The sequence below is a fragment of the Motacilla alba genome, chromosome 17 (assembly GCF_015832195.1).
Source record: "Motacilla alba alba isolate MOTALB_02 chromosome 17, Motacilla_alba_V1.0_pri, whole genome shotgun sequence".
NCBI classification, from domain to species: Eukaryota; Metazoa; Chordata; class Aves; order Passeriformes; family Motacillidae; genus Motacilla; species Motacilla alba.
Genome location: NC_052032.1, coordinates 6,767,866 through 6,794,259, shown reverse-complemented (window position 1 = coordinate 6,794,259; position 26,394 = coordinate 6,767,866). Strand labels below are relative to the sequence as shown.

Genomic DNA, 26,394 nt, shown 5'->3' with positions numbered 1-26,394 from the left:
GAGCTGTCAGCACAGGGCATGCTAGTGCTGCCTCTCCACCAAGTTTGGAAGAGGGTCACTGATTACAGAGGAAATGTGCAGCTTTTCACGCTTTGGATGTGACCTTGCTTTGCATCTTCCTTGCACTGGGTCCTTGTTATATCCCAGAAGGCCTCGAGTTCGGTTTATTCTGGTGTGATGGGTCTAATCCATGCTTGTAGCCTAGTTTGGGGGATACCTTTGATGCCTGTGGGGCTGAGAGCTGGTCTGCACTCAGCAGGACTGCCCTGGCTAGGACAGGAGCTCCGTGTCCAGCTCTGAACATTCCGCTTCCAGCACCTTGAAATCCGCCCGCTGCTCCTTGGCACTCTCACCTGGAGTCCACAGCTCTTGCAAAGCAGTGCCTGCTGCTGCCCGGGGCCTTCAGGATAGTCCTCCAGAGCCAGAAATAATGATCCCCAGGATGGTGCGGCCTCAGCGGCCGCTGTTGGCCACAGAGACAGAGAACAGCTCCGAGGGAGGTGATAGCAGCCGGGGGCCACCATCACGTATTTCCTTTCATCCTGTCTCCCTCAGAGTGAAAACGCCAGTGAGGAGGCTGGTGAGGGTGAATATGTCAATCTGTATTCCTCTGGCCAGAGCAACGGGGAACTCCCAGGCTCTGAAGGAGTAAGTAACAGCCCGGCGAGGCCGGCCCGGGAGGGGCTGCCTGGTGCATGCCGAGGTCACGCCGGGGCTCGCGCGCTTGGCACCGGCCTCTCCTGCACACCCTGTCCCTCCTGCTGCCCAGCTCCCTCTGCTTGCCCACTCCTGGTGCAGGTGCAGAGCAGGAGATGCTTTTGGGGTCACGCCGAGCCCTGGCAGGAGTCAGGGGTGGCTTCTCCTGCCGTGCCGTTTCCTCTGCGCTTCGCTGGCTGTTTGGAGCTGCTTGTGTGAAGTTCCCTTCCAGAGAGCTGCACCCTGAGCCATCCTGGGGCCACATCTTTTCTTGTAACTGCTTTGCCTTCCCTATTTTAATACAGAAAGCCTTCTGCACTAAATACTTTTTTTTTTCCTTCACTGTTTGGTTGCAAAGGAAATGATTGATTTAGCATTGTACTCACACACGGTTTCTTCCTTTACCCAAGCCTTGTATGTTAGGTATTTCCAGGGCGTTTTCCATTCCAGGGAGGTCCCATCTTCCTGTTGGGTCATAGGAAACTGGCAGCAGTGCATGGTGATCCTTTTGCCTGCCCTCCTCTTGGAAGGCACATCTCCTGCAGGATGTCTCCAGGACCTTTATCCATGGTGGTGTTAAATACACCAAGAGATAGTGCTCCCATCACTTCCCCTCAGGAGACACATCTGGGCAGGCCCATCCTTTTGGGCAGCTCTGAGCGGGTTCTCAACTTTGAAGCAAAGGGCTTTACAGCTAGAGTCTGGAAAAATCCTGCAGACCCCAAGAAACCCAGGCTCAGCAGGGTGTTCCCGTGCTGAGTGGATAGCATGGAGGTGGTTTCAGTCCTGTCTGTTCACTAGGTTGCATTTCCAAGCTTCACTCTGCATGATGTTAAATAATTCTGAACCCTGACACTTTTGGATTAATATTCCCATTTGCTGTTCATGGCTATTTGTCTCCTTAATAAATGGCTAATTTAAAATGCTGTATCTTTGCTCTGAGCTCTCTACCTGCTGTTCCGTGCCGTGGGTTCAGCTGGTTCTGCTTTTTTGCATTAGCCTCATTTCCACAGCCCTGAGTCGTGGAGTGGAAACCTTGCAACATTGCAAAACCTCTTCTGATGGGAGAGAAGGGAGGTAGGGAGCAGTGAGCATCCATCCCCCTGAGGCAGGGGGGCTGTGGTCAGGAGAGGAACTGAAACTGGAGAGCTTAGAGCTGATTGTGTCTGTTTGGATTAAAGCAGGAGGCAAAGTGTATTTCAGCAGGAAGGGCTGGAGGAAAAATAAAAGTTCATGAGAGGGTTAAAATCCAAGACAACAGCTGACTTGTGTTGTAACTTTCAGCATCATTTCACAATGTTAAAAGCAAACAGTACTAATTACACTAGTCTCCAGAGATGGTCCCAAATTTCCTGTCTGATTAACTTCTGTGTTTTCCTGGCATTTGGCATTAACTTACATCAATCTTTAACTGCTCTGTAGGAATTTACAGTAAAGGGCCATTTAGAGGCAGGCAGACTGTAAATGCAAGGCTGGCTGGGCTCAAGGACCCCGTGTAATGATGAAAAACTCCTTTCTCTTGGCAGGAATCTCCCCCTGTCAAAGACAGCCACTCCAAAGACTCGGCTTTGAACAGCAGTGCCACGGGCAAGGAGGGCAAAGATGGTGCTGAAAGGTGAGCCTTGACCCCCTGGTGTCCTCCTTCCAGGTTCAAAGGGTGCAGAGCCCCAGCATCCCCTCTGCCAAACCATCCGTGGGGCTGCCTCGTGTGCCCTAAACTCCTCCTCCTAAACTCCTCCTCCTGTCTTAACTTCTAAGCCTACTTTTTTTTGCACAGCCAGTGCATGGTGGGATCCTGGTGAACAGGAGAGCCCTGGCAAGATATCCTTGCTGAGCTCAGGGAGCCCATGGGGGTTAATGCATCCTCAGTCCATCTCAGTGGCTGTGCTGTCCCTGACACTGGCTGCTCCCTCCTGCTTCCAGGGAAATGTGTGAAGAGTCTGTATTGCTGTTTGGAATAGTCTTCCAGAGGGAAATTTCTTCCTAACCCTGCTAGTTAGAGGCTGGCTGAGGCCCTGGAGCAGGAGGTTTTATATCCCTCCTAATGCTCTTAGCTGTCATTTGCCTATGTAAATGAAGAGGTGCAAGCTGTAACAGATGGGCTTCAGGAGGAGTGCAGTGAGTGCTTCCCTGCTGCTCGAGATTGCTCTGCAATTGCATTTCTAAAGCAAAAACAGAGAACAGCAGTTGATTTGTGTGTGACAGTCAACTTCCCTCCCCCATTTTCCCCGCAGTTGGTTTGAGGGTTTTAATCCCTGCAGTGAAGGAGACAACCCAAGAGTGCTCTGCAAAGCTCACTATCTGCCCAAAGTACTGACTGGTGCAGGGGATTTTGGCCTGGGGAAAGCTATGAGGAACATAAGTACTTTGGTTTGGGTTTTTTTAGAAATACAGGCACAGAGAGGACGTGTCCTGGCACAAGAGTACCAGCCTTTGGGGGTAGGAATTCTAGAGGGGCGTGTACACCAAAAAAATGGTCATGATTTTCTGCTCTATTTTCCTGACCTGTCATCTCCCCTTGTCTCAGCACAGCGGGTCATGAACTGACTAAGATGTGTATGAGCAGAGTGTGCTCAGTCTCTGAACACTTGAGGAAGGGCTTAGATTTGTGTGCACTAAAAATTTGTTGGATTAAGGAGACATGGAAGTGTGTACTTATAGTAAAATCCTGTCTGCCAGAAATGCAGACAGACAAGTGTTCACGTCCTAAAGGTTTATCTTTCTCTTTTTCAAGAGATGCACAAAACAACAGAGTTAGAGAGAGACATTTGGGCTTGTTTGCAAAAGATTTACCTCCAGAGCGTCTGTGTACTTACTGTCATTTGATGAAGGTTATTTCCTTTTCTTTGTCACAGGCAGCCGCAGTCACCAGATGCTTTGGAGTCATCACAGCTGGAGGAAGAGGTAGATGAGCTGTCCCTTATTGACCACAGTGAAATCATGTCTAGATTAACACTGAAGCAAGAGGTAGGTGCATTCAGGGTTTGTTTTCACACTCTTTGGTTAACTCTGAGTTGAAATCTGATTCTCTGTGTGCACAAACAAGGCATCAGCTTTTGTTAGATAGGAAAAGCTAGGTTGCAGCAGAATGGGGTGTGTGTGAAGGCTGCTGTTAAAGTATGAGATGCTGGTTACAGACAGGGAGCACCAGCAGTGAATGAGGGTTTAACAAAAGGTGAGATATCTCCCTAAAAACCAGCACATCCTGTGCCCTTTTCCCAGTCTGCCCCTTCCCACCTCTTCAGCCTCTGACAGTCTGAAATGAATCGCCTGAGAGCCTGAGCACAATCCATCCAGGTGTGGGTGATGGTGCTGGCCTTTCTCTCTGAGGGCAGGTTCAGGAGGTGAATGAGCAGGACACAATGTTAGTGATGTGGAGAAGCAGCCAAAGGAATTGTTTCTGTGTTTGAGAAACAGCTTTGTGTCTAGCCTTGGGTGCACTCCCAGCCAGCTTTGCTCACTGCACTCTGGAGCCACGCTGCCTGTGACATGCAGCTGGAGGCAACATGCAGGCTTTTGAAGCTTTCAGACTGTCAGGGGGCTTGGCTGGAAAACACAGAGAATGGATCATTTACTGGTACTTCAGGGGTGTTCTTTGGTCAGCTGAGATGTGCAGGAGAGAGTGAGAAGCTTTTACATGTTGTCTAAGTAGTATTTCATGAGTCTTGCCAGAGGGTCACCTGAAAAATTCACATCTTAGAGCTGCTCCATAGCTGTAATGCATGATTGTTTCACTCTTTTGCACAAGGGAAGCCAGACACAACTCCAGCCTCCTCTGACTGATTGTTTCCTTTAAAAAAACATTTAAAAACCAGTGATTTCTGAACATTTGGGACTAGCAGATCTGTGTCTTAGCGTCCTTTTTCTTTCTTTTCTTTTTGATCTAGGTGTTTGAATCAGTACAGAACTGTCACTGTGAGCTGCTTCCTGCAGTGTGGGAACTGCTGGCTGAGTGATGGATCAGTTTTGCATATTTTAAGTTGTGAAATGCAGTAGCTGGAAGAAATATGTGTTTTAGAGAGTGGTAATGCAGGGGTCAAGCAATTAGCAGGGCTGCTTTCTTCTGCCAGTTATTGGATGGTTTCAGGTGACCTCTGGCCAAATGGCTCCAGATTAGGGAATTAACTGGCTAGGTTTTGATGTTCCTGGAACATGCGAGTTGAATGCATGACCTCCCACCCCACAGCCACTGTGCTGTGTGATCCTGCACTTTGGGACAGTTCACACAGTGCTGCTGCCCTGGTAATGGTCTTCTGGGAGTATTTGTGGCATTTCTGCTCATTCTCCTCTGGGCAGAAGGTTCAGCCTTCCCTGAGCTTCACCACCTGGCCTTAGGGAGTCAAAGATCCTGAGTAAGGATCAGCCCAGCTCCTCCTCTGGGGCACCAAATGCTCTGTTCAGATTCCAGGATTACCCCAGCACTGAAGTCCGTGTCCCAGCTTGTGCTGCGAGCAGTGCCAGGAACATTTAGTGTGCTGCCAGTTGTTGCTGAGCTGGAATCACAGCAATGTTAAACCAGGCCTAAGGGAGCTTGGGCCGTGCCTAACGTGGTTGTGTTGCCATTGCAGGGGGATGATGGGCCAGATGTCCGTGGTGGATCTGGAGACATTCTGTTGGTGCACGCCACGGAGACCGACAGGAAAGGTGGGTGGAGGGCAGGGCACAGCTGGGAGAGGGAGCAGTCAGGTGGAGAGCAGGGCAGCCTTAGCCTGGCACGGCTTTGGCTGCCTGTCCTCTGCCCCACAGCCCCTGACAGCTGGGCTGGGGGAGTCTGCAGGGATCCTCTGAGCCTGGGGGGTTGTGTTTATCTGTGGGAGATGGAAGTAAGCTGGATAAGCCCCTGGTGGTTCCATTTAGCAGCAGGGATGGGATTAACTCCTCCCAGCCCTTGCCCGGATCTGGAAGATGAGGCACACCAGTGACTGTGCTGTGTTGTGTCCCTCTACCTGCTGAGCTGGGCCGTTGCCTTCTGTGAGAGCATGGACCTTGTTTCCAGAGGTGCTCCTTGTCCTTTGAATTTCAGGGCAGTGGTGATGTAGGAGTTACTGGAATGTTTGTTGCATCAAAGTAGGAAAAAAGGGATATTGGTTTGGGTCTAATGCAGTACCTGTGGGTGCTGGGGGGCTGCTCAGGTGCTGCTCTGCTGACACCCTGTATTTTCAATTTACTGTGCCACCTCCTGTCCCACTCTGTACCACTTGTGTCCTGGCAGCCACCCAGACCAGTTCAGAGAGGGAATCCACAGTACAAAAGAAGAGATATGGGGGAGGAGAAGGCACATTAGCAACCCTGAGCTCCAGATTTGTTAAAACCCCTCTTCATCTGTCCAAACCCAGGCACCACACACATGAAGCAGCTCCTTTCCAAGACCTGTGGCAAAGACAGCCTTTGCAGTGTTTCCAGAGAGTGATTTGAACCTGCCAAACACATTTGTGCTGATGGCCTTAACCAGGATTGATCTCCTTATCTCCAGGGAGGCAAAGCACTAACCCTCTGAATCACTCAGCTCTCAGTTTAGAGGTTGATAGTCAAAGGGGAAATATCTTTCATGTACATTTTTAAATGACAGGGGTTTTACTGTAGCATAAGATGTTTGCAATTACTTACCAGCACCATTCAGCTAGCAAGAAAATCCTTCCCCTGACAGCTGTGTTTCCCAGTCTGCATGGGCATAGAATCCAGGCAGAAAGGACCAAAGTTAGGAACACACACCAGAGAGGAGGAGGCAGTTGATTGTGCCAAGGCTGGAAATGTATATTAAAGAAAAGTCTAAATGAAATGGTGGAAATACCCCTCATAAACATGCTGAAAGTGGGATAGAGAAACTGCTCTGTTGTCTGGAACAAGCATCACAACAAAAAACTTCCCTACTCTTCCTGCTGAAAGACAGCTGCTTGATAAGGGGGTGAGTGCTGGACCTCCAGGTCATGAACAGGGGGCTCTGAGGGTTCTGCAAGCAGTGGGGTGAGAGCTGTGGAGAACTTTCCAGAGCTGGGAGAAGCCAGAGCAGGATTTTATGTGCCCAGTGGTGCAGCTGTGCAGAGCTGGGTGGAGGGAGCTGGGGCAGGCGACAGTTCCCAGTGCCTGAGCTCAGCCTGCCAAGCCACGGAGCTGAATGGAGCACAGAGGAATGTGTGCTATGCTAACCCGCTGCTTGGGTGACTGAGAGGGTTAATGAATTAAGCTTACAATGAGAAGAATTCGAGGCTTGTAAATCAATCAGCCAAACGGCACAGAGGGGTAGAGTTAAGAGGCTTTCCTTTAAAGATGAATTTCTTGGCAGCTTCAAGTGCCAGAGCAGACCAGCTGTATTACCTCACGTTGCCTTTTGGGCAGATGGGAACCCAGAATAAATGTAACTCCACGCCCTGTTGCATGATGCTTCTTGTCCATTTGAGTTTTCTGAAAAAGCTAAATGGCATGAGGAATAAAGAGAGACCAGTGGTCTTCAGGAATAAAATCCCTGGTCAGTTAAGTGCTCACAGCCACACACACTTGCTGTGAGTGCAGGGTTGGAGCTGGGCAAGGCCTGGGGCTCACCCTTGGTGTGACCACCCCACCCAGCCTCTGTTGTCTGTAACCCAGAGGCAGCAGCACTCCCTGATTTCAGAGCTGATCCTGATTTCAGGTGAGGTTCCTGCCAAGAGAAACACTGCAGGTAGAGAGGCAGAGCTCTCCCTCTGTGCCCTGCTCCTTCCACCTCCCTGTGGGGTGATGCCTGCTCTGGCTGGAACAAGCTCTGCATGTACAGCCCAGCCTGGGCAGGCACAGCAGGAGCTCTTCCCCTGTCTGCCCCTGGTGCAGTGCTGCTGGCAGGGGCAGGGTGCCATCCCCTGCACATCCCTGCCCCTGGTGCAGTGCTGCTGGCAGGGGCAGGGTGCCATCCCCTGCACATCCCTGCCCCTGCTCTGTACTGGCACTAATGCCTAACGCTCCCATTTTGGCACTGCTGTCCACAGGGACCAGGCATTGGGACTGCAAGTGTTCTGCAGTCTTGACCTGACATCTGCATTCCTGTTTGCAGTTTGTGCTTCTTCAAATTCCATCCTCTGTGCCCATGATAGTGCCCAAAGCCTTTGCAATTTCAGGCCCTACATCACCTTGTCCTGCAGATGAATTAGCACAGGCTGACCGTGTGCACCACATCTCTGTTGGGGCAGCATCAGTTTTTGCAGTATAATTTGCTTTTATCTTAGCTGGAAATAATCTTCTATTTACACTGTCCTGGGATGGATTTCCTGAAACTCAGCAAGGGCAGAGGATCTGCAGCACCACAGCATGTGTTGAAACACTTGTGTTCCTCATTGGGAGGGCAGAGTGACCTGCCTGAGCAGCAAAGACATCAGATCTTCTTTTTTAAGCATCCCCAAGTGTTTTTCCTTGACACATTATTGATAGCTCCTGTCCCACAAGCAGGTGTTTTTCACTGACCCCTTTATGGGGCACAGGCTGCACGTGGGAGCCAGGGCCATGCCGGTGGGGACAGGGCAGTGTCACTGCTGCTCTTGTGCCAAAGGGTCCATCTGCTGGTAAGGACCAACAGCACAGCATTTCTGGGAAGTTCACTCACGCCAAAACGTGTCCATGCCCTCCTCTGTACATCTGCATTCAACCTCACAAGAAGCTGCTTTTTCTGAAAGCAGGGTTGTGACTGAGGCTTTCTTGCTTTTTTTCCTAGATCTGGTGCTGTACTGTGAAGCCTTTCTGACTACATACAGGACATTTATTACCCCTGAAGAGCTCATCAAGAAGCTGCAGTACAGATATCCTTTCATGAGTGGCAATTCACTTCCACCAGGAATCAGAGCTGGATGGTCAATGTGGAGGGAGCTGGTGGCAAGTTTTTTGGTCAAAAGCCTGCTGGCAGCATGGTCAGGGATGTTCTGGCCCTGATGGTGTCCCAGGCAGGAATTCCTTCACCTCCTCTTCCTTCTCTCCAATGGGAATTGCTGCAGGGCAGGTTGAGTCACAGTGGATACTGGACCTCAGAGTTGTCTCCTGAGGGTCCTGGCAGGGTAGAGGAGCAATTCAGCTTTTCTGTACGTCACTGGGGAACTGGTGTTGTATTTGGGGCATCTCGTTTGTGGAGTGGGGACCAGAGAACCTTCTGCCTTCCAGAGGGGCCATGGGCATTGCCTGCATGGGGAAGTGTAGTTTAATATTAGAGATGATTAAACCATCAAGGCTTTCTCTCTCTTACTGCAATAAACTCAGCCCTGAAGATGCTCTTGGCCTCCCAGTCCTGAGCTGAGCTTGTGAGGCAGTGCCCTGATGTGCAGGGTGAGCATTCCTGGCAGAGGATGGACAGGGCCTCTCCCTGGCACCCTGCTGCCTTTCCTTGCCCTTGGCTCCGTTCCCTGCCAGCAGAGCAGGGCAGGGTCTGGCTCTGGTGGCTCTGGTGGCTCTGGTGCTGTGCAGCCACGTCAGAGGGAGCCTGACGTCACCGTGTCCTGCTGCAGCTCATCAGTGCCATCTGCAGCAGAGCCCCTGCTCTGGGATCAGCAGCCAGGGACACAGCACGGCTCAGCCAGGTGACAATCCTGCCTGGGGTATCCCTGCAGGCCCTGCCAGTGCTGCCTCACTGATAACCTTGTTCTCTGTCCCTTTGTCCACCTGGCACTTTGTCAGGCTGTGCTGTCGCCCCTGTCACTGTCCTCCTTGCAGCAGATTGGGCAGCCAGGAAGGTGGAGGTGACATCTGAGCTCTGTTGAGACCAGATGTCAGGTACCAGTGGGGGACATCACTGTGGGGAAGTGCTGCTCATTAAATGCCACCTTAGAGAGAACAATTTCAGGGCCCACCTGCTCTCAGTTCTGCGAGGTGTCAGTACCTCCTCACACCCCCTGCTACCAGCAGCTGGTGTCAGTTTGATGCCATCTTAGAGCCATATCAGTGTCCCTTATCTCCTGGAAATCAAGCACCAGTTTCCTTCAGGACAGAACAGTGTGGTGTTCTAATGTGGGTGCCCCATCCCTGGCAGTGTCCAAGGCAGGGCTGGATGGAGTTCTGAGCAGCCTGGGACACTGGAAGGTGTCCTTGCCCATGGTAGGGAGTGGAACTGGATTAAGGTCCCTTCCACCCCAAATCAGTCAATGATTTTATGATTCCTTGAGGCAGTTGGGAATTGCACTGATGCTGGTCTGGCTACACTGAGTTAATTCTTTAATTTGCAACCAACATATGAGAAGTTTTGCCACTTCCCGGACACGTTCAAGAAGAGAGTCAGTAAGAACACCTTCTTCGTGCTGGTGCGAGTGGTGGATGAGCTGTGGTGAGTTGCCTTCTTCATTTTGGGATGCAGGGTCAGTAACTCACAGAAATCTGGCAGCTGGGAAAATGTGGCTTTTAGTGAAGATGTATTTTTTTAACCCCATTGTCACTGTCATATTTTATGAAAATCCTTTCACTAGGATTTTTCCTCTTGAGAAGCTGAGAAGCCTCAGAAAAGAAATGTCAGCAATAATTATCTGCTGCTGTGGAATGCAGCAGGTGCATCTTTGATCGGTCTCATGTAGACTGTTTTTACTTGATGACCAATCATAGTCCAGCTGTGTCAATGCTCTGAGCAGTCACAAGTTTTTGTTATTCATTCTTTTTCATTCCTTTCTAACCTTTTGATTAAATCCTTTCTTCTGTTATTTTAGTATCGTTTTGATACAACATTTTAAATATCATATCATATCATAATATCATAAATCAACCTTCTAAAACATAGAGTCAAAATTCTCATCTCTTCCCTCATCCTGGGACCCTCAAACTCCACCACACCCCGTTTATAATGACAGCTGAAATCCCCCAACCCTGACCAGTGGGACACCTGTAGTTCTGAACTCTGTTGGAACAGATTCTTCCTGTGTGTCCTAACTGGATCAGTGATTTTAACATAACAAGTAAAAGGGGAATCTCTGGGAAAGGAAGAGCTGGGAAGAGGAATTTCAGTCACCCAATTCCACTGGTAGGAAAGAGCAATGAGACTCAGTACAGATACAAACCCCAGAGCTCAGTGTCTCAGCTCTGATGCCTTCCCTGCATTTTCCACCTTCCTCCCAGCTTGGTGGAGTTGACAGAGGAAATCCTCAAGCTGCTGATGGACCTGGTGTTCCGGCTGGTCTGCAGCGGGGAGCTGAGCCTGGCCCGAGTGCTGCGCAAGAACATCCTGGATAAAGTGGATCAGAAGAAAATGCTGAGCTACGCCAACTCCATCAAACCTCTCGCGGCCAGAGGGGTGGCAGCCAGGTGAGGGGAGGTGTATGTGACCTCATCTGTGTCCTCTGAGAGCCAGGGCCCCCCTTCCCTGGGAACACAAGAGTTTTCCTCAGTTCAAAATACAAGGAAGATAAGAAAACAGGTCAAATTTTCTGAGCCTTGGTACTTCCTGCTTGTTTTCCACAGGCCAGGGACACTGCATGATTTCCACAGTCATGAAATAGCTGAGCAGCTGACCCTGCTGGATGCTGAACTCTTCTATAAAATCGAGGTACAGACATGAGGATGGGCTGAGGGCAGTGGGAGGGTTTGGACCTTGTGCAATGTCTGGTGTTCCCTTCAGCCCTCCCAGACACCTGCTGGATTGTAGGACACAGCTGATCTTGTGCCAGCTGTGGCTGAGAGCAAAGGCTGCAGCTGGGATTCTTGGGGTAGAAATCCCATTTTAATGTGTGATATTTTCCCACCCCTCTCCTCTCCTTCCTTGGCAGATCCCAGAAGTTCTGCTTTGGGCAAAGGAACAAAATGAAGAGAAGAGTCCCAACCTGACACAGTTCACAGAGCACTTTAATAACATGTCCTACTGGTAAGGAGCTCAGAACAGCCATGGCACTGAGCTGTGCCTAACCTCCAATGCCTTGCAGCTATTCCAAGTATTCCTCATAGCCTTGGATTCCTTTGTTACAAATGGGATAATGTGTATTTTGGGCCAGGAAGTAGATGCAGAGCACTCATTTAAGACCCCAGAGCACAGCAGAAATAAAATGAGGGGGGTCTTGTAATCCAGAGGAATTAATTTTCTGTATCACTGAGCTCTTGAAGCAAACATTCCCCTTGCAAATAAATGCACTCTGTGAACCTATCCTGTCTTTGCTGTGGATTAGTTCCCTGTTAGTGATCAGTTTTCTTAATGAAACAAGAGGAAATCTGATCTCTGCTTAAGTAGCTTTATCTTTTATTCTGTCTGTTCTTCCAGGGTCCGTTCAATAATCATGCTACAAGAGAAAGCCCAGGACCGAGAGAGGCTGCTCCTTAAATTTATAAAGATTATGAAGGTACCAGCTTGTTTTTTCCTGTGAGTCACACACTCTGCTGCTTAAAGGAGCAGGGGAGTGGAGCCTTCTGCTTGGTGGAGCTGTTAGATGCTAGAAGGCTTTTCAGAGCTCTCGAGTAACTGGAATATTCTCCCTCTTCACAGCACTTACGAAAGCTGAATAATTTTAATTCCTATCTGGCCATTCTTTCTGCACTGGATTCTGCACCCATCCGAAGGCTGGAGTGGCAGAAGCAAACCTCAGAGGTGAGGAGCAGTGGGGCCTGTGATCTGTGGGGGAAAGCTAAGCGTGGTTATGTATGAAACAGCTGAGTGGTTTTACATCACAGCAGTGTCCCAGGGTGGAGGGATGGTGGATAACTCCTCTCCAGTGGGTAAAGTGCCACAGTGCTGGAAGCTTTCAGTGTGGCTGGGCATTCTGACAGCTGCAGGAGCGCCAGCACAGTCACAGGGGAGAACAGCCTCCTCCTCCTCCTGCAGCCCAAGGCTTGGGGAGGCTGAAGGCAGCAATGTTCCAGGTGAACGCCCCAGGGTCGGGCTGACTAAATCAGCTGGAGGTGTTTGCAGGATGGCATTAACTCCCTGCTCTGTGTGGCTCTCTGGGGGGAGGTGACAAGGAAAATGGCTTTGCAGCAGGGGTGTCAGCAGGGGATTTGTGTCCTGCAGGGCCTGGCTGAGTACTGCACCCTGATCGACAGCTCCTCCTCCTTCCGCGCCTACCGAGCGGCCCTGGCCGACGTGGAGCCCCCCTGCATCCCCTACCTGTGAGTGCCACCTCCTTCCCCGACACTGTTCCGGACATCAAAATGGCTCCTTCAAGGACTTCTCAGCAGCTGCTGCTGAGCTCAGCCCTTGCCTTTTGCCCAACACCTGGGGTAAGGCAGCACCGTGCCACATCAGCCCACGGGCCCTCTCTGGAGCAGTTTGGCTGGGGCAGGGTGGCCCAGACAGGGCCCAGCTGGGGGTGTTTGCATCTAAATAGCTTTGGATCTGCTGCTGGGGAATGTTTCACTCTGGATAAGGTTGCCATTCTGGTGGCAGTGGGAGGCTGTTGGATTTTGTTGGGCTGCCTTTTGGCTGGCCACCCTACCCTTTGTGACTAACTCCCTTGGCCTGCTGCCCCTTTCCCTCTTTCAGAGGCCTGATTCTGCAGGACCTGACCTTTGTCCATCTGGGAAACCCTGATTACATCGACAGCAAAGTGAACTTTTCCAAGCGCTGGCAGCAGTTTAACATCCTGGACAGCATGAGGTGCTTCCAGCAAGTGTAAGTGCAGCAGTGGGGCTCAGAGGTGGCTTTGGGGCGCCACGGGGGGGACTGGGGCAGGGGCTTGGACGTGGAAGCCCCTGTGCAAGGAGAATGGGGTCTAAAGGGGAAGGGAGTCAGAAGGAGAGCAGGGAGCAGCAGGGCTCTAATCAGTCTCCTTCCTTCTCTAGGTTAGATAAACATTGTAAGGACATTTTTCTTGTATTAGTTCTGATATCCAGATAAGTTTTGCCTTCAGGTTTTGCCATTGCTGGTTCCCGTGTTCTCTGGGATATTCAGGGTTTTCTTCAGTGCTGTCTTGCAGCAGAGGCAGCAGATCTAACTGCTGGTTTCTGTGTGATAAGTGCCTTTTTCCCCTCAATTCAGGGGCAGGTTTTTCCCTTGGTGGTGTGACACCACTGCCATGAGTACAGGGCACAGTCCACACACAGTGCTGGGTGTCCTCAGAGCAGGACAGGGGTGGCCCAAAGCCAGGAGAAGACCCCAGGTAGGCCTTGTTTAACTGCAGCTCCTCTGTGCTTTTCCAGACATTACGACATCAAGAGGAACGACGACATAGTGTCATTCTTCAACGACTTCAGCGACCACCTGGCTGAGGAGGCCCTGTGGGAACTGTCTCTGAAAATCAAACCTCGCAACATCACGAGGCGGAAAACAGATCGGGAAGAGAAAACCTAGGAGGAGGGGTTGTGTGAGGAGAATCGCTCCGCAGAGGCGCCGAGGGCAGCTATGAGACTGGAGTTCAATGTTTGTACCTGTCACTGGATGACACACCCTCCCTCCCAGCTGGCAGCCATCCCTGGGGGTGGGAATGCCGGGCGCGGAGGCGCCGGCGCAGCCGCCGAGGGCAGAGATCGGCCGGTGCTCGCTGCACTCGCCCTCCTTCTCCTCCCGTCCCTCTGTGCCATGAACCAGCTTGAACCCCGGGGACAGAGCTGTGTGGAAGGAGTGTCCCACGCAAGCGTGTTGCTGGTTTGCTGGCCTGTTGCATTCAGGTGTACCCTGGCTCTTGTTCCCATCCAGAGCAGGGGCAGCAGGAGCTCAGCACCCACTGACTCATCTCCGGAGCGGCGTCGGGCAGCAGCGGCCGTGGAAGCCAAGGGTTGGAGTCTCCCCTGCAATGCCACCTTCCCAACGTGTTCGTGAGGATGGAAGTGTCTCCTGCTGCCTGCCAGAGGAGCTCTGCTTCCAGAGAGCTGCTTGTGTTTACAGGGGTCTCGGCTCACCCCAGATCTCTGGTGCCTTCTTCGCGGGAGGAAGGCACCGGTCGTAGATACGGAAGAGGCACTGAAAATGTGGGCAGGGACCCGCCATCTCCAGTCATCACACCCCCCTCCTCCTCTCAGATCTCGTTATTTAAGCAACAGTAAATCCCTCTGAACCTGGAAACATGGACTGCCCAGGTACTGGGGGTCACCTGCCTGTGACCCCGTGTCTCTTAGCGATGGTACTTAGCTTTTGCACAGGAAATGCTGTAGGATACAGACTGTACATACCTAGTGTTTAGAACCCCCTGGGGATTTTTGATGCATGTCTGAATACCGATGAGTTTATAGGGAAAAAAAAAAAAGACAAGTGCAAACCAGTCTGTATAAAATCCACAACCAGTGACAATGTTGTTCCGAGTGCTGGATAAAGGAGGCTCGGGGCAGCCACGTGGGCACTGGCTGCAGAGCAGGGGCAGGAGCCTTGTGAAGGAACCAATTCTGGGTTGGAAGTGGGAACCAGGAAGGAGCCCTGTGCCCAGCTGAGCCACCCTGTCCTCCCACCTAGTCCTCTCCCCTCTCTGTTTTGCCAAATGTTTTTCTCTGGGGGTCCCTGTTGGGACCCTCAGAGCTGTGCTTTGAGAGCTGTGCTTTGGCAGGACCCCCAGCAAGTCCCTGTCCCCAGTCCCACCATGCTGGTGCCAGCAGGGCAGGGACAGCCCAGCATGGAAGGGCAAGGCAGGGGTGTCATTTCCCACACACACAGTGTTAACCCCAATCTGTTCAGTGTGCCTTATTCAGCCCTTCTGTCCCCCCTCTGTGTCCCACCCAGCACAGCCCCAGCCAGGCCATCTCACATCACTGCTCCAGTGGTTTGCAGTTGGATCGTGGGTGTGAGTGTGCCCTGCAGTTTTCAGCAGCCTTGCCAGACCCTCCTCAGCTCCCTGTCACATGGTCACAGGTTTTTACAGGGCTCTGACAAAATCCTGCAGGTTTAGGGCAGCAGCTCCCAAGGAATACAGACATGGAGTTTCACAGAGCATCCTTAACTTACTTCTCAATAGCAGCTCTGTGCCTGCTAAAGCCTCTGTTTGTTCTGGGTGAATCAGAGCTGCACTCCTTTCCTTCTCCAAACAGATTGCAAAGCCTTGGCCAGCTCTGCCTGACTCTCAGGAGGGAGTGACAGCCCGGGGTTTTACCCAGCTTGGTTATTTTCCTGAAGACTCAGGCACGAGGCTCACACAGTGGCCAAGCACAGAGGCACCCCCTGGCCATGAGGGCATCTGGGGGAGGGGAGTGTGGGATCCAACACAGTTCTGTGCAGCCCCAGAGCAGGAGGAGCAGGAATTTTTTGTGCTGAACCACGGTGTCTGAGCCAGAACACTTCAAAAGTGGTTTATTTTCATGGCACTGAGGGCATTGGAGCTGTGTGTTCTGTCCAGCCAAGGCTTTGCAATCCCCAGAGGCTTCCCAGGAACTAATATCCACGTTTCCTTTGTAAGCAAGATCTCTTAAAAGCCCAGCATGGTGAAAAGGGTGATGAATACACCCAGGATGTGGTGTGGGCTTCACCCTGGTGGCTCTGAGCAGCCCTTGGGTGCAGTGGCCAGGCTGTCCTGGGAGGGCTGTGTGTGCTGGTGGCTCTGGGGGTTCAGAGGGACAGGAGGGGGCAGCTTGTCTTCATCCAGCTGAGTGACTGTGTCACACGAGGGGTGAGCCAGTGGCTCTTGGGTGGGGCACACAGGACACCCCAAAAATGGCAGTGACTGGGGTTCCACAGGGCTCCACTCCTGGCCCTGTGCTCTTCACCATCTTCACTGACAACCTGGACACAGGGCTGGAAGGGATCCTAAGGAACTTTGCTGACAACACTAAATTTGGGCACCTATATAAAAGAAGATATTAAGCTATTAGAGAGTGTCCAGAGGCCGTAAGGATGGGGAAGGGTCTGGAGGGGCCTTGTGAGGAGCAGCTGGTGGCACTTGGTTTGTTCAGCCTGGAGGAGACTGAGGGCAGACGTTGTGGTCTTCAGCAGCCTCACGAGGGGCAGGTGCAGATCTCTTCACTTGTGAGCAGTGACAGGACCCGGGGGAACGGCTGCAGCTGTGTCAGGAGGTTTAGGTTGGAAATCAGGAAAAAGTTCTTCCCCGAGAGGGTGGTGGGGCACTGTGAACAGGCTCCCCAGGGCAGTGGTCCCAGCACCAAGCCTGTCTGAGATCAAGAAGCGTTTGGACAGTGCTCTCACGTGGTGGGGTTTTTGGATTGTCCTGTGCAAGGCCAGGATTTGGGCTCAGTGACCTTGATGGGTCCCTTTCAAGTCAGCAAATTCTGTGATCCTGTGATCCCCAACCAGCGGGAGCCATTTCCAGGTGCTTCCCTGCACTTGAGCCCACAAGCCCAGGTAGCACCAAAGGAGGTCTTGGTCTCTGCCGTTTGCCAAGCCCCCAGAGCCAGAGGCTCAGCCCATGGCATGAGGATGGGAGGTCTGAGTGCCCCCCAGCTTTCCCCCTCTTCACCCCTTCCTCTGCTGTCATCCCCAGCTGAGCAGTGTCCCAGCCACAGCTCCTGGCTCGTGTCCCACCCTCAGGCCAGGCTCTCGGGGCTGGAGGGACCCTAGAGGAGGGTCCCTTTGCCTGGAGCAGCTTCAGGTTTGCTGACCAGAGACCCCCGATCTCCAGGAGCAGTGCCTGGGGAGCAGAAACCCAGAACATCCTTGTGCAAGACTGGCCATGAGCATGTTCCCGTCCTGCAGGCAGCATCCTCAAGGCCATCACCTCTTTTTGGGGAGAGGGAAGAGTCTGAGTCCCCTCTCCACTCGGGGCAGGGAGTGGGGAGAAGCGATGCCCCCTGTCACCAGCCCCCTGCCCCAGGCCTCCCCCCCAAGCAGTTCCGTTGTATTATAGATTTACCACTAACCCCATGGTGGCATCTTCCTGCGAACATTTCAGACCTGTAACTTTTATATTAAAGACAAATAAAACACCAATAACGAGCCTGCCTGATGATCCTGTTTACAGTGCATGCACAGTCTGTGGATTAAAGTGACAATCGAATCCTCCTCTGGCACTGGTGTGGCCTCGTGTTTTCTCATGTGCCCCCCGTGGTTTTCCTCTGCCCGTGTTCTTTTCCCCCTCTGTTTTTTCACTATAAATTTCTTCCCTCTCTCTGCCAAGATGGCTTTGCCCCAATACAAGCCATGCACTTGGGAGGGGAGATCTTCTCCTGTCACCTTCCCTGGGCTGCGGTGTCCCCCGTGTCAGGGCTTTGGCTGCCCAGCCCCGGCGCGTGCCCAGCCCGTGCAGTGGCCGTGTGCCCGCAGCCAAGGGCTGTAAATAACCCCTGCAGCGCCCGAGCTGCTCCGTGCTGCTATTTCAGTCCTGGACAGGGTTCAAAATTCCTCTGGAAATAATTGTCACGGGCCGGCTCAGGAGGAGGGCGCCCAGACACTGACCGAGCACGTGCCCCCTGCGCCAGGGCTGGAATGTGGGGCCGCATCCCACGGAACCAGCTCAGCAGGAGGGGTCTGCCCACAGCTCAGCGTCCCCCCAAGCAGCCGGGCCAGTGGCACACCCAGGCCAGGGCCATGTGGAGATTCCCCTTCCCTGGGGTCCTCCATGGGCTGCTGCCCACCTGCTCTTGGGAAAAGTCTGATTTCAGCTGTTGCAGAACTCACCCTGAATTTTGTGGTGGGCAAAGGCCATGGCAAGGGGAGAGGTAGGCCCTTGGCATGCAGAGAAAACAAGCTTTGGCTACAGCTCTATTTTATTTCAGTCTGGAAGCAGCAAGAGGCAGCAGTACAGGGTGGGTGTTGTGTGGTGGGGTGTGTGTGTGCAGAATTACTGTAGAACTGCATACATGAGTTTGTATCTTCTCACACTATAAATGACCAGTGAGGGCTTCCCACACACCTGTTACTTCTGCTCCACCTCCAACCCAATCCTACCAGATGCTCCCTCCGCACCAGAGTCCCATTGGAAGCTCCAAGCGACAGCCCAGAGCAATGGGATCCAGCATCCTGCAGCAGAGCCTGATCCCGCCCATGGATCCCACACAGCTCCCTGCCCAGAGCTGGATCCAGCAGGATGCAGCATCTCCCTGCCCTGGGCTGCGCAGATGCCAAAGGCTCCGGGGCAGCTCCTCGCCCCGCCGGGAAGGATGGACGCTGCCCCGCAGCCCCAAAAACTCTTCATTGTCACCCCCGTTCCCACACAAGGCTGTGGCAACTTCACTGGCCCGTGTCCCACACCCCCCCCAGGTGACGAGCCACAAGGAGTTCTTGGCACACGCCGCGTCCCTGGGGCTCGGGGTCCTTGTCACAGGTACAGGGACACCAGGACGTAGATGATCCAGCTGATGGAGGCGAACAACCCGAAGAGGAGGCTGATGAGGACCAGTGACTGCGCTTTTCTGGATGCCACGTACGCCTGGGCCACGTCCCCACGGGCGAGCGCAGCCCGGGTCTGGGGCAGGGGGAGAAGGGGAGCGCTTAGAAGAGACCCGCAGCACCGGGAGGGGCTTCGAGGCTGCCAGGTGAGTCCTTGCTTACCTCGTGGGAGTAGACGAGGGCCATGACCCCGGTCAGCAGGCAGCAGAAGAGGGTCACCAGCACCGACTCCACCGTGTAGTCCTTGGGCCGGGGGTGCCCGGGTGAGGGCCCCGCGCCCGGCTGCGCGTGGTACTGCGGCACGGGGGCGGTTAGAGCCGCGAGGGCCCGCGGTGCTCCCCGCCCGGGCTCTGCTGCTCAGGGCACCGCGGGAGCCCCACAGCCCCGGCAGGGGAGAGGAGGGGTGAGCCCCGCCGCAGAGCGGGGCAGCAGCACATCGGGGTGGGGGATACGTACCGTGCCGTAGGGCAGGGGCCCGGGGGGGAAGCCCGGGGCTGGGAAGGGCCGCGGTCCCGGCCCCGACGGGTAAAAGACGGGCCCTTGCTGGGAGAAGCCGGCCGGGAACGGCGGGTAGAGGAGGGGAAAGCTCTTGGGGTCCGGGGGCGAGTAGGGTGGAGGGGCCCCCTCGAAGGCCGAGTTGGTGACCACCGACACGGCCACGGGCCTGTCCCCGGGGGCCGCGGGGGCGTCGCTGGGGGTGCCGGGGGTGGGCAGCCCCCCGGCCGCCCCGCCGCCCTCCCCCGGCTCCGCTCCCCTCACGGCGGGGCCGCGGGCCTGGGGCCCGGCCGGCGGCTCACCGTCCATCTGCGGAGAGGCCTGCGGGGACAGGGAGCTTCTGATGGGACGGGACATGCCCGGCACAGCCACCCGAGCGGTCACCCCCGGTTCGGGGTGCGGTGGGGCTGCCCTCGTGTTCCCCCCCGGCGCCCCGTCCCCGGCCCCACTCACGCCGGAGCCCGCGGGGTCCCAACTGCCGCCGCTCGGGGCCCGGCCCGCTCCGGCCCCGCCGCGGCCCCCGAGCCCCGCGTGGCCCCGCGCGGGCGGCGGGAGCGCGGCCGGGCCGGTTAATCATTGACCCGCTGTCGGCCCAGGCCCTGCCCGCAGCACCGGCGGCGCTGGGCGCGCACGGGGCCGGGGACCGGGGAGACAAACGGGGGTGGCCCAGTGGGTCCGGCCGGCCCGTGGAGCCCGTGCTGGGCGCAGGGCATCAAGGAGCTTCACAGCAATTTGTTCACGTTTAAACATATGGTTTGGTTTTATTTTAGAATATTGTATTTACATGTGGAATGTGGTGTGTGTGTTCCGGCTCTATTTATACACAAAATGTATATAAGATTCTGTATATTGTAGTTATAGCTATTAATATTTAAAATGTGTGTGTGTGGACATCTCTATCGCACGCACGCACAGGATGTGTGTGCATGCACTGTGTGTACGTGTCGTACCCATGTGTGTCCTGGTGTCTCTGTGTTGGACCTTCAGGTGTTTCTTCACCGTTCCCATGTACCACGCTCTGCACGCAGCTGCACTCGGGAACAGGGGTACAACACACTCGGGAACAGGTGTTCAACACATGCACATGGGTACAGGTGTAAAACACAGGGGAACAGGTGCAAACCACACAGGAACAGGTGTACACATCCACATGGGTACAGGTGTAAAATACATGGGTACAGGTGTGCACATCCACATGGGTACAGGTGTAAAATACATGGGAACGTGTAAACCACACAGCAACAGGAGTACACATGCATGTGGGTACAGCTGTTAAACACACGGGAACAGTTGTAAAACACACACGGGTACAGGTGTAAAACACACGGGTACAGTTGTAAAACATACACAGGTACAGGTGTACACATGCACGCGGGTACAGGTGTAAAACACACCCAGAACAGGCGTACACATGCACGCGGGTACAGGTGTACACATGCACGCGGGTACAGGTGTAAAATACACGGGTACAGGTGTAAAACACACACGGGTACAGGTGTAAAACACACGGGTACAGTTGTAAAACACACACAGGTACAGGTGTACACATGCACGCGGGTACAGGTGTAAAACACACACGGGTACAGGTGTAAAACACACACGAGTACAGGTGTACACATGCACGCGGGTACAGGTGTAAAACACACACGGGTACAGGTGTAAAACACACACGGGTACAGGTGTAAACCACACCCGGAACAGGTGTCCAACACACAGCCTGGAGCAGCCGCGCACTCACACACACGGTCACACAAGAGCCTGGGTAAGACAGCGCTGTGTGTAACAGGGCAGAGCCGTCCGTCTGTCCGGCTGTCCATCTGTCCGTCCGTCCGTCTGTCCGTGCCAGGGCTCCGGCCCCGGGGCTGAGGCCGGACGCGCTCAGCGCCGGTGGCTCCGCCTCTCATCGCCCCGCCCCCTCCAGGCCCCGCCCCTCTCCCTGTCCGGCCCCGCCCCCCGCCGTCCATCCCGCCATGGCGTCCGCGGGCGGCCCGGACGCGGAGCGGCCGCACCCCAAGCCCTTCCTCATCGGCGTCAGCGGCGGCACCGCCAGCGGCAAGGTGAGCCCGCCGTGCCGGGGCCGTGCCGGGGCCGTGCCGGAGCTCGCCCCCGGCAGCCCGCGCGGCGCGGGAGCTGCGCGGCGCCCGCAGGGGCATGGCCGGGGGCGGCCCCGGGCACAGGGCGGGCTGGGGCCGGGCCGCGCCGGGCGCCGCGGGAAGGGCCGGGGTCCCGGCTGAGCCCCCGTCCCGCTCAGTCCACAGTGTGCGAGAAGATCATGGAGCTGCTGGGGCAGAACGAGGTGGAGCAGCGGCAGCGCAAGGTGCTGATCCTCAGCCAGGACAGCTTCTACAAGGTGCTGACGGCCGAGCAGCAGGCCAAGGCGCTGAAGGGACAGTACAACTTCGACCACCCGGGTGAGCCGCACACCGGCCCCGCACCAGCAGGGTCCGGTCACTGCCTGGAGCGCAGCTGGGTCTCACGGGAAGCGCCTGTAGGAAGTGGGAAGTGTTGGAGAACAGAAATGCTTTCCCCCGCCAGAACATCCATTTGTCCTTCCCCTGTGCCCGTTGTTACTGACGGCCCGTCTGGAGCCGTGGAGAGGCGCTGAGCATCCCAGCCTGCTGCTCCCTGCTCCGCTCCCTGCTCCTGAGAGGCTCCTTAGTGAACAACATCATTCCCCAAATCCTTTCCTGTTACTTCTTGTCCACACAAACAGCTGCTTCCCTTGCCCGGGGGAGTGCTGTGGATTGTAGGCGGGACAGGGAGCTGCCCTTGGCTGAAGTGTGGTGCCTGTTGGGTGGGTAATGGAAACCATGAAAGATGCCTGGGGTTTTCCAGTTGGCTCTTGACTAACGGATGAACAAAGTTTCACAAAATTACGCAATTACTAAGCGGGTTGATAAAATTATAAAAGGACCAGCTTCACCTTTGAGCTCTTCATTTCATTGTGTTAGGGTTGCTTGTGAGCAGCAAACTTCCTTATCTCTGAAACCAAACACAGCCATTGTCACTTGGGGAAAGAATAGGCTGCAAGTTCCTTTTTTCTGGTGAAATTATGGGTAGAGGGTTTTTCCTTTGGGTGGGGAAAAATCTGAGCAGATCATTTGATACAACAGCATCTGAGAGTCCTTCTCTTTGAACTTTCCTCTCGCAGATGCCTTCGATAACGATTTGATGCATTCAACCCTGAAAAACATTGTTGAGGGCAAAACGGTTGAGGTACCAACGTACGACTTCGTGACACATTCTAGGTAGGCTCTACCTTGTCTGAACTCCTGGGTTCTGTGGGGGTGTCCCCAGCCTGGGGACAGATCCCTCGGTGGTGGCACAAGGCCTGTTTAACAGGCTCTGGGTGTTCTCTGCTGGCAGGCTGGCAGAGACCACGGTGGTGTATCCCGCTGACGTCGTCCTCTTTGAGGGGATCCTGGTTTTCTACAGCCAGGACATTCGGGACATGTTCCACCTGCGTCTCTTCGTGGACACGGACTCTGACGTGCGGCTGTCCCGCAGAGGTAAAGCCCCGCCGTGCCCCCGCTCCTTATCCGTCCCCACCACGGGACAACGGCCAGGCCTTTTATCTCCCCTTCCCAGTTCTGCGAGATATGAAGCGTGGGAGGGACCTGGAGCAGATCCTCACCCAGTACACCACGTTTGTCAAGCCTGCCTTTGAGGAGTTCTGCTTACCGGTACGAAGCCTCTCACTAATTTCATTTCTGGGGTCTTTTTTTTTGGGGAGGGCTAGAGGAGCAGGGTTGTTTGGGAATTAGCTGCTGTAGGGGCAGCAGTGGTGACTTTTGGCATTTGTATTTCACAAATCCCACGCTCTCCCCTCTGCCTCATGTCTTCAACCATCTCAAGCTGGTTGTTAAGGAACTGCAATGGTCCCTTCTGCTGGCAAAGCACCATGGAAATGCCTCAAGCACGTTTTCTCACTGCTGGCTGCTGGGGCTATTTACGTATGGGTCTCTCTGAATGAAAGACTCCCACTCTCAGTTTATTCTTAAGCCTTGTAGGAAGAAAGAAAAGCTTGGTTTCCAGCAGCCTTTCTCAGAGGGAACACTGGTGAAAACCTGGGGCAGACCATTCTAGCTCTGCTTGCTACACCATGTAGTGTGAGGCCAATTTAGGTACTCAAATAATCAAATTAATTTCTAAAAAGCCCTATGAGAACAAAATCCAGTATGTGGATTAAATAAATTGGAAAAGGCTAACTCAGGCACCTCTTGCTCTAAATCAAAGGATTTCTGGGATTCTTAAACTACTCATTTGAAATGCTGCATTTGCCAGCATTTTTCAGCTGTGGGGGGAAAGGAAAAGCAGGAGTGCTGTGGTGGTAAAGATCAATAAAATGTTATCAGAGGCAGGCAGGAATTTCACATGCAGTTTGGATACCTTGGCTCTCAGCAGAGATTTAGCAATGGCTTGCGAAATGCTGATTAAAACCAGCTCTTGGCAAACAGACCTTGCCTGGCATGGGCAGTGTTTGAAGGCAGCTCAAACGGGTAAAAGCAAAGCACTCCACACCTGACCTGCTGCTTCCACCTGGTGATTCTCTGCAAAGGGACAGTAAGAAGAATCCCTGAGCTGAAATCCAGTGCACATTTCCCAGTGTGATATTGGAATTTATTTAGGTTGTTACCATGACAGAGAGTTTTAACTTACAACCCTGGAGCACTTCCATCTTTGCCCAGTTTTCTGGTTGCTTCTTCCTGGAATGAAGCTGACTTTTCCCTATAACAGCCTCCTCCACCACTGTTTCTGTTTTGCAGACAAAGAAGTATGCGGATGTCATCATCCCCCGAGGAGTTGACAACATGGGTAAAAGGGGGTTGGGTTCCCTCATTTCCCTGGGGAGACACCTTTGGGGTTGGGAATAGAGCAGGAGGCACCCTGCTGCCTGGAGTGCCTGCTCCTGAGGAGGGGAGTTTTGCTGGAGGGGAGGGAGCTGCTCAGCCTGATCAGAAGGACCAGCTGCTCGGCCTGTGGAGGGCTGGACAAGTGACCTGTTGAGGTCTGACCTCAGTGCAAACAGCAGGCAGAGTTTCATTTAAGGGCTCCTTAAAACTTGAGCAGGGCTGGATGCTCCACATTTTCTAGATAACTCAACCAGGAGAGCCTTCATGTCCTCTATTCCCCGTTCCTCTCTGCAGTTGCCATAAACCTCATCGTGCAGCACATCCAGGACATCCTGAACGGGGACATCTGCAAGTGGCAGCGGGGGGCGCTGAACGGGCACGGCCGGACGTACAAGCGGCCCTTCCCGGAGCAGGCGGAGAGCGCCGCCGTGCTGGCGGCCGGCAAGCGCTCGCACCTCGAGTCCAGCAGCCGCCCGCACTAGCCCGGCACGGCCCCGGGGTTTGCCTCTGGTCCACACCAACACTGAAGACAACTTTGGGAAAGGACTTCCACGGAATGGTTGGTGAAGCGCCCCTTAAGTCGTCCTAGCAGCGGAGGGGGTCCTGGTGGGAATCTTCTCACAGAGGGGAGAGGAAGGGGTTGGCCTTCCGTCCCGCTTCCCTCCAAACCCCTCCCTGTTCTCTCTGAGATGTCTGGAGTTGTTACTTGGTGAACTGGTTAAAGGCGGTGTTACTTGCCTTTTTTTTAATTTTCAGAATGAGATCTAATGCTGAAGATTCCCCTGAAAATTAAGCACTATCGGGTGACTAGCAAGATATCCATTTCCCTGATGATGGTCGTCTGTAGCAGGAAAACCATCTGCCTCTTGGGTATTGTTCTCTCTGTCCAAGACTAGCTCACATGCTGTTAATTTTAACAGGCTCTTACTCTTCTCCACCTTGTTGGCACCTTGAGTTGTGGCCATGCTCTGCTGCTGGCCAGCCTCCTTCCAGCCTGTGGGACTGACCTGCAGAGGCACCTTTCCCTTGAGACAGGGGTGAGACAGAGACTGACTGGGACAAATGGGAACTTGCAGTTCACCGGGGGACAGGCCCAAGTTTAGTGGTTCTAGTGATTCCTAATTTATTCCTTTCCAAGCTCCTGAATCTTGCTACACTGTTTGGTTATTTTTTGTACCCAGTGTGCTTTACCACAGTTAACTGAATGTGTGAGCTCCAACTGGATTGAGTTGCTCATGGAAACAGAAACCTGACCTTGTCAGTATTAGTGTCTTTTAGTGCATTTCTGTACTGCTGGTTGCACATTCTGCTGGGCAGAATCCGTCCACTTCCAGAGATGGCTGGTGAGGTCAGCAAGGGGGGAAACTGGGAATTGCAGGACCCTCCTCCTGCTGGCACTGGCAGCTGCCTGGACACCCTCAGACAGGGTCAGAGCACTTGCCTTGCACTCCAGCAGCTTCAACTCAAGAATGTCTGGCTTTCTAAAAAGAGCAGACAAGGAGTACAAACAGTGATATGCCAGTTTCTGTAGTTTACCCCAGATAAGTGATACTGCAGCAGCATGAAGTGTCTGTTTGGAAAAGAAAACTGCAATGAAGTGCTGGTTGGACCTTTGAAAATGTCCTTGTGATACTGTTCTTGAGTCTGGACTTAAGGTGTAATTTTGAGAATGAGGGTGGGAGGGAAATGTTTCTAAGAGGAACTTTTTCATATTTGCTAATTTTCTAAAAGCAGGGTTTGGCTGTGTTGGTTGTGGGTGTGTTACTTTGGCTAATAAATAAATGACCAGTGATCAGAAATGACCATTTTTATAAAAGGTAATTCTGGTACATTTACTATGCTAACAAAAAGGCACAGAAAGGAACACTGCTGATGGGGCTCTTATACTCAACAGTTCTTTCTCCCCTTAACTCAGAATTGTTACCTTTGGTTCTGCGGTAGCTGAAAATTTAGAGGAAGAGACCCCAAACTCAAGAAATGCAGTCTGCACTTCCATCCCTATGGTCTTCTCAGCCTTGGAAAGGGGTGAGGGTTTGGTGTCTCAGTGATAGTTCAGTGGTACTTCTGCAGTGCCCAGGAGAAGGCAGAACATTTCCTGACTGCTGCTGGGTGCTGTCTAGTTCAGGGTGACAGACTTAGAGTATGAGCTACTGCACCGAAGCATTAGCTCTCAGGGCTGATTCCAGTAGGAGCAAAATAGTCACTAAAACCTACTTTGGATGACTGTGGTGTTGG

General features: G+C 53.5%; 3 protein-coding genes across 10 annotated transcripts in view; 2 read left to right on the top strand and 1 right to left on the bottom strand.

Moving 5' to 3' along the window:
• The window catches only part of RAPGEF1 (Rap guanine nucleotide exchange factor 1), an 84,325-nt gene extending 66,842 nt beyond the window's left edge, over positions 1–17,483 (top strand). For 4 of the 8 annotated variants that reach the window (XM_038155901.1, XM_038155900.1, XM_038155904.1 and 1 more), the window contains 14 exons: positions 556–648; positions 2,223–2,311; positions 3,552–3,663; positions 5,265–5,340; positions 8,375–8,459; positions 9,875–9,967; positions 10,747–10,932; positions 11,089–11,173; positions 11,394–11,488; positions 11,879–11,957; positions 12,101–12,202; positions 12,623–12,720; positions 13,094–13,222; positions 13,750–17,483. In XM_038155901.1, coding sequence (XP_038011829.1) covers positions 556–648; positions 2,223–2,311; positions 3,552–3,663; positions 5,265–5,340; positions 8,375–8,459; positions 9,875–9,967; positions 10,747–10,932; positions 11,089–11,173; positions 11,394–11,488; positions 11,879–11,957; positions 12,101–12,202; positions 12,623–12,720; positions 13,094–13,222; positions 13,750–13,900 — 1,473 coding nt within the window. In that variant the 3' untranslated portion in view covers positions 13,901–17,483. The remainder of the gene's footprint in view (positions 1–555; positions 649–2,222; positions 2,312–3,551; positions 3,664–5,264; positions 5,341–8,374; positions 8,460–9,874; positions 9,968–10,746; positions 10,933–11,088; positions 11,174–11,393; positions 11,489–11,878; positions 11,958–12,100; positions 12,203–12,622; positions 12,721–13,093; positions 13,223–13,749) is intronic. The other 4 variants (XM_038155903.1, XM_038155902.1, XM_038155905.1 and 1 more) reach the window with 1 other exon arrangement.
• A 688-nt stretch (positions 17,484–18,171) lies between these two features.
• PRRT1B (proline rich transmembrane protein 1B) lies at positions 18,172–19,866 on the bottom strand (the record flags this gene model as incomplete). Its single annotated transcript, XM_038155909.1, is given in 5 exon segments — positions 18,172–18,887; positions 18,974–19,105; positions 19,268–19,627; positions 19,760–19,806; positions 19,809–19,866. Coding segments are annotated over 5 exon segments (744 nt in total), but the record flags the coding sequence as incomplete, so codon positions are not given.
• A 1,368-nt stretch (positions 19,867–21,234) lies between these two features.
• Positions 21,235–25,958, top strand: UCK1 (uridine-cytidine kinase 1). The gene is made up of 7 exons (XM_038155899.1): positions 21,235–21,363; positions 21,558–21,717; positions 22,458–22,554; positions 22,673–22,815; positions 22,895–22,989; positions 24,073–24,121; positions 24,454–25,958. Exons 1-7 carry the CDS (start codon positions 21,277–21,279, stop codon positions 24,639–24,641), a joined length of 819 nt encoding a protein of 272 aa, XP_038011827.1. The 5' UTR covers positions 21,235–21,276; the 3' UTR covers positions 24,642–25,958.
• The last annotated feature ends 436 nt before the right edge of the window (positions 25,959–26,394 follow it).

What these genes read in the sequence shown, in the direction of transcription:
- UCK1 (XM_038155899.1), top strand. Translation starts at nt 21,277, where the DNA reads ATGGCGTCCGCGGGCGGCCCGGACGCGGAGCGGCCGCACCCCAAGCCC. An exon ending in TTGAGGAGTTCTGCTTACCG is followed by an intron (nt 22,990 to 24,072) that starts GTACGAAGCCTC and finishes TCTGTTTTGCAG; the next exon opens with ACAAAGAAGTATGCGGATGT. An exon ending in CCGAGGAGTTGACAACATGG is followed by an intron (nt 24,122 to 24,453) that starts GTAAAAGGGGGT and finishes TCCTCTCTGCAG; the next exon opens with TTGCCATAAACCTCATCGTG.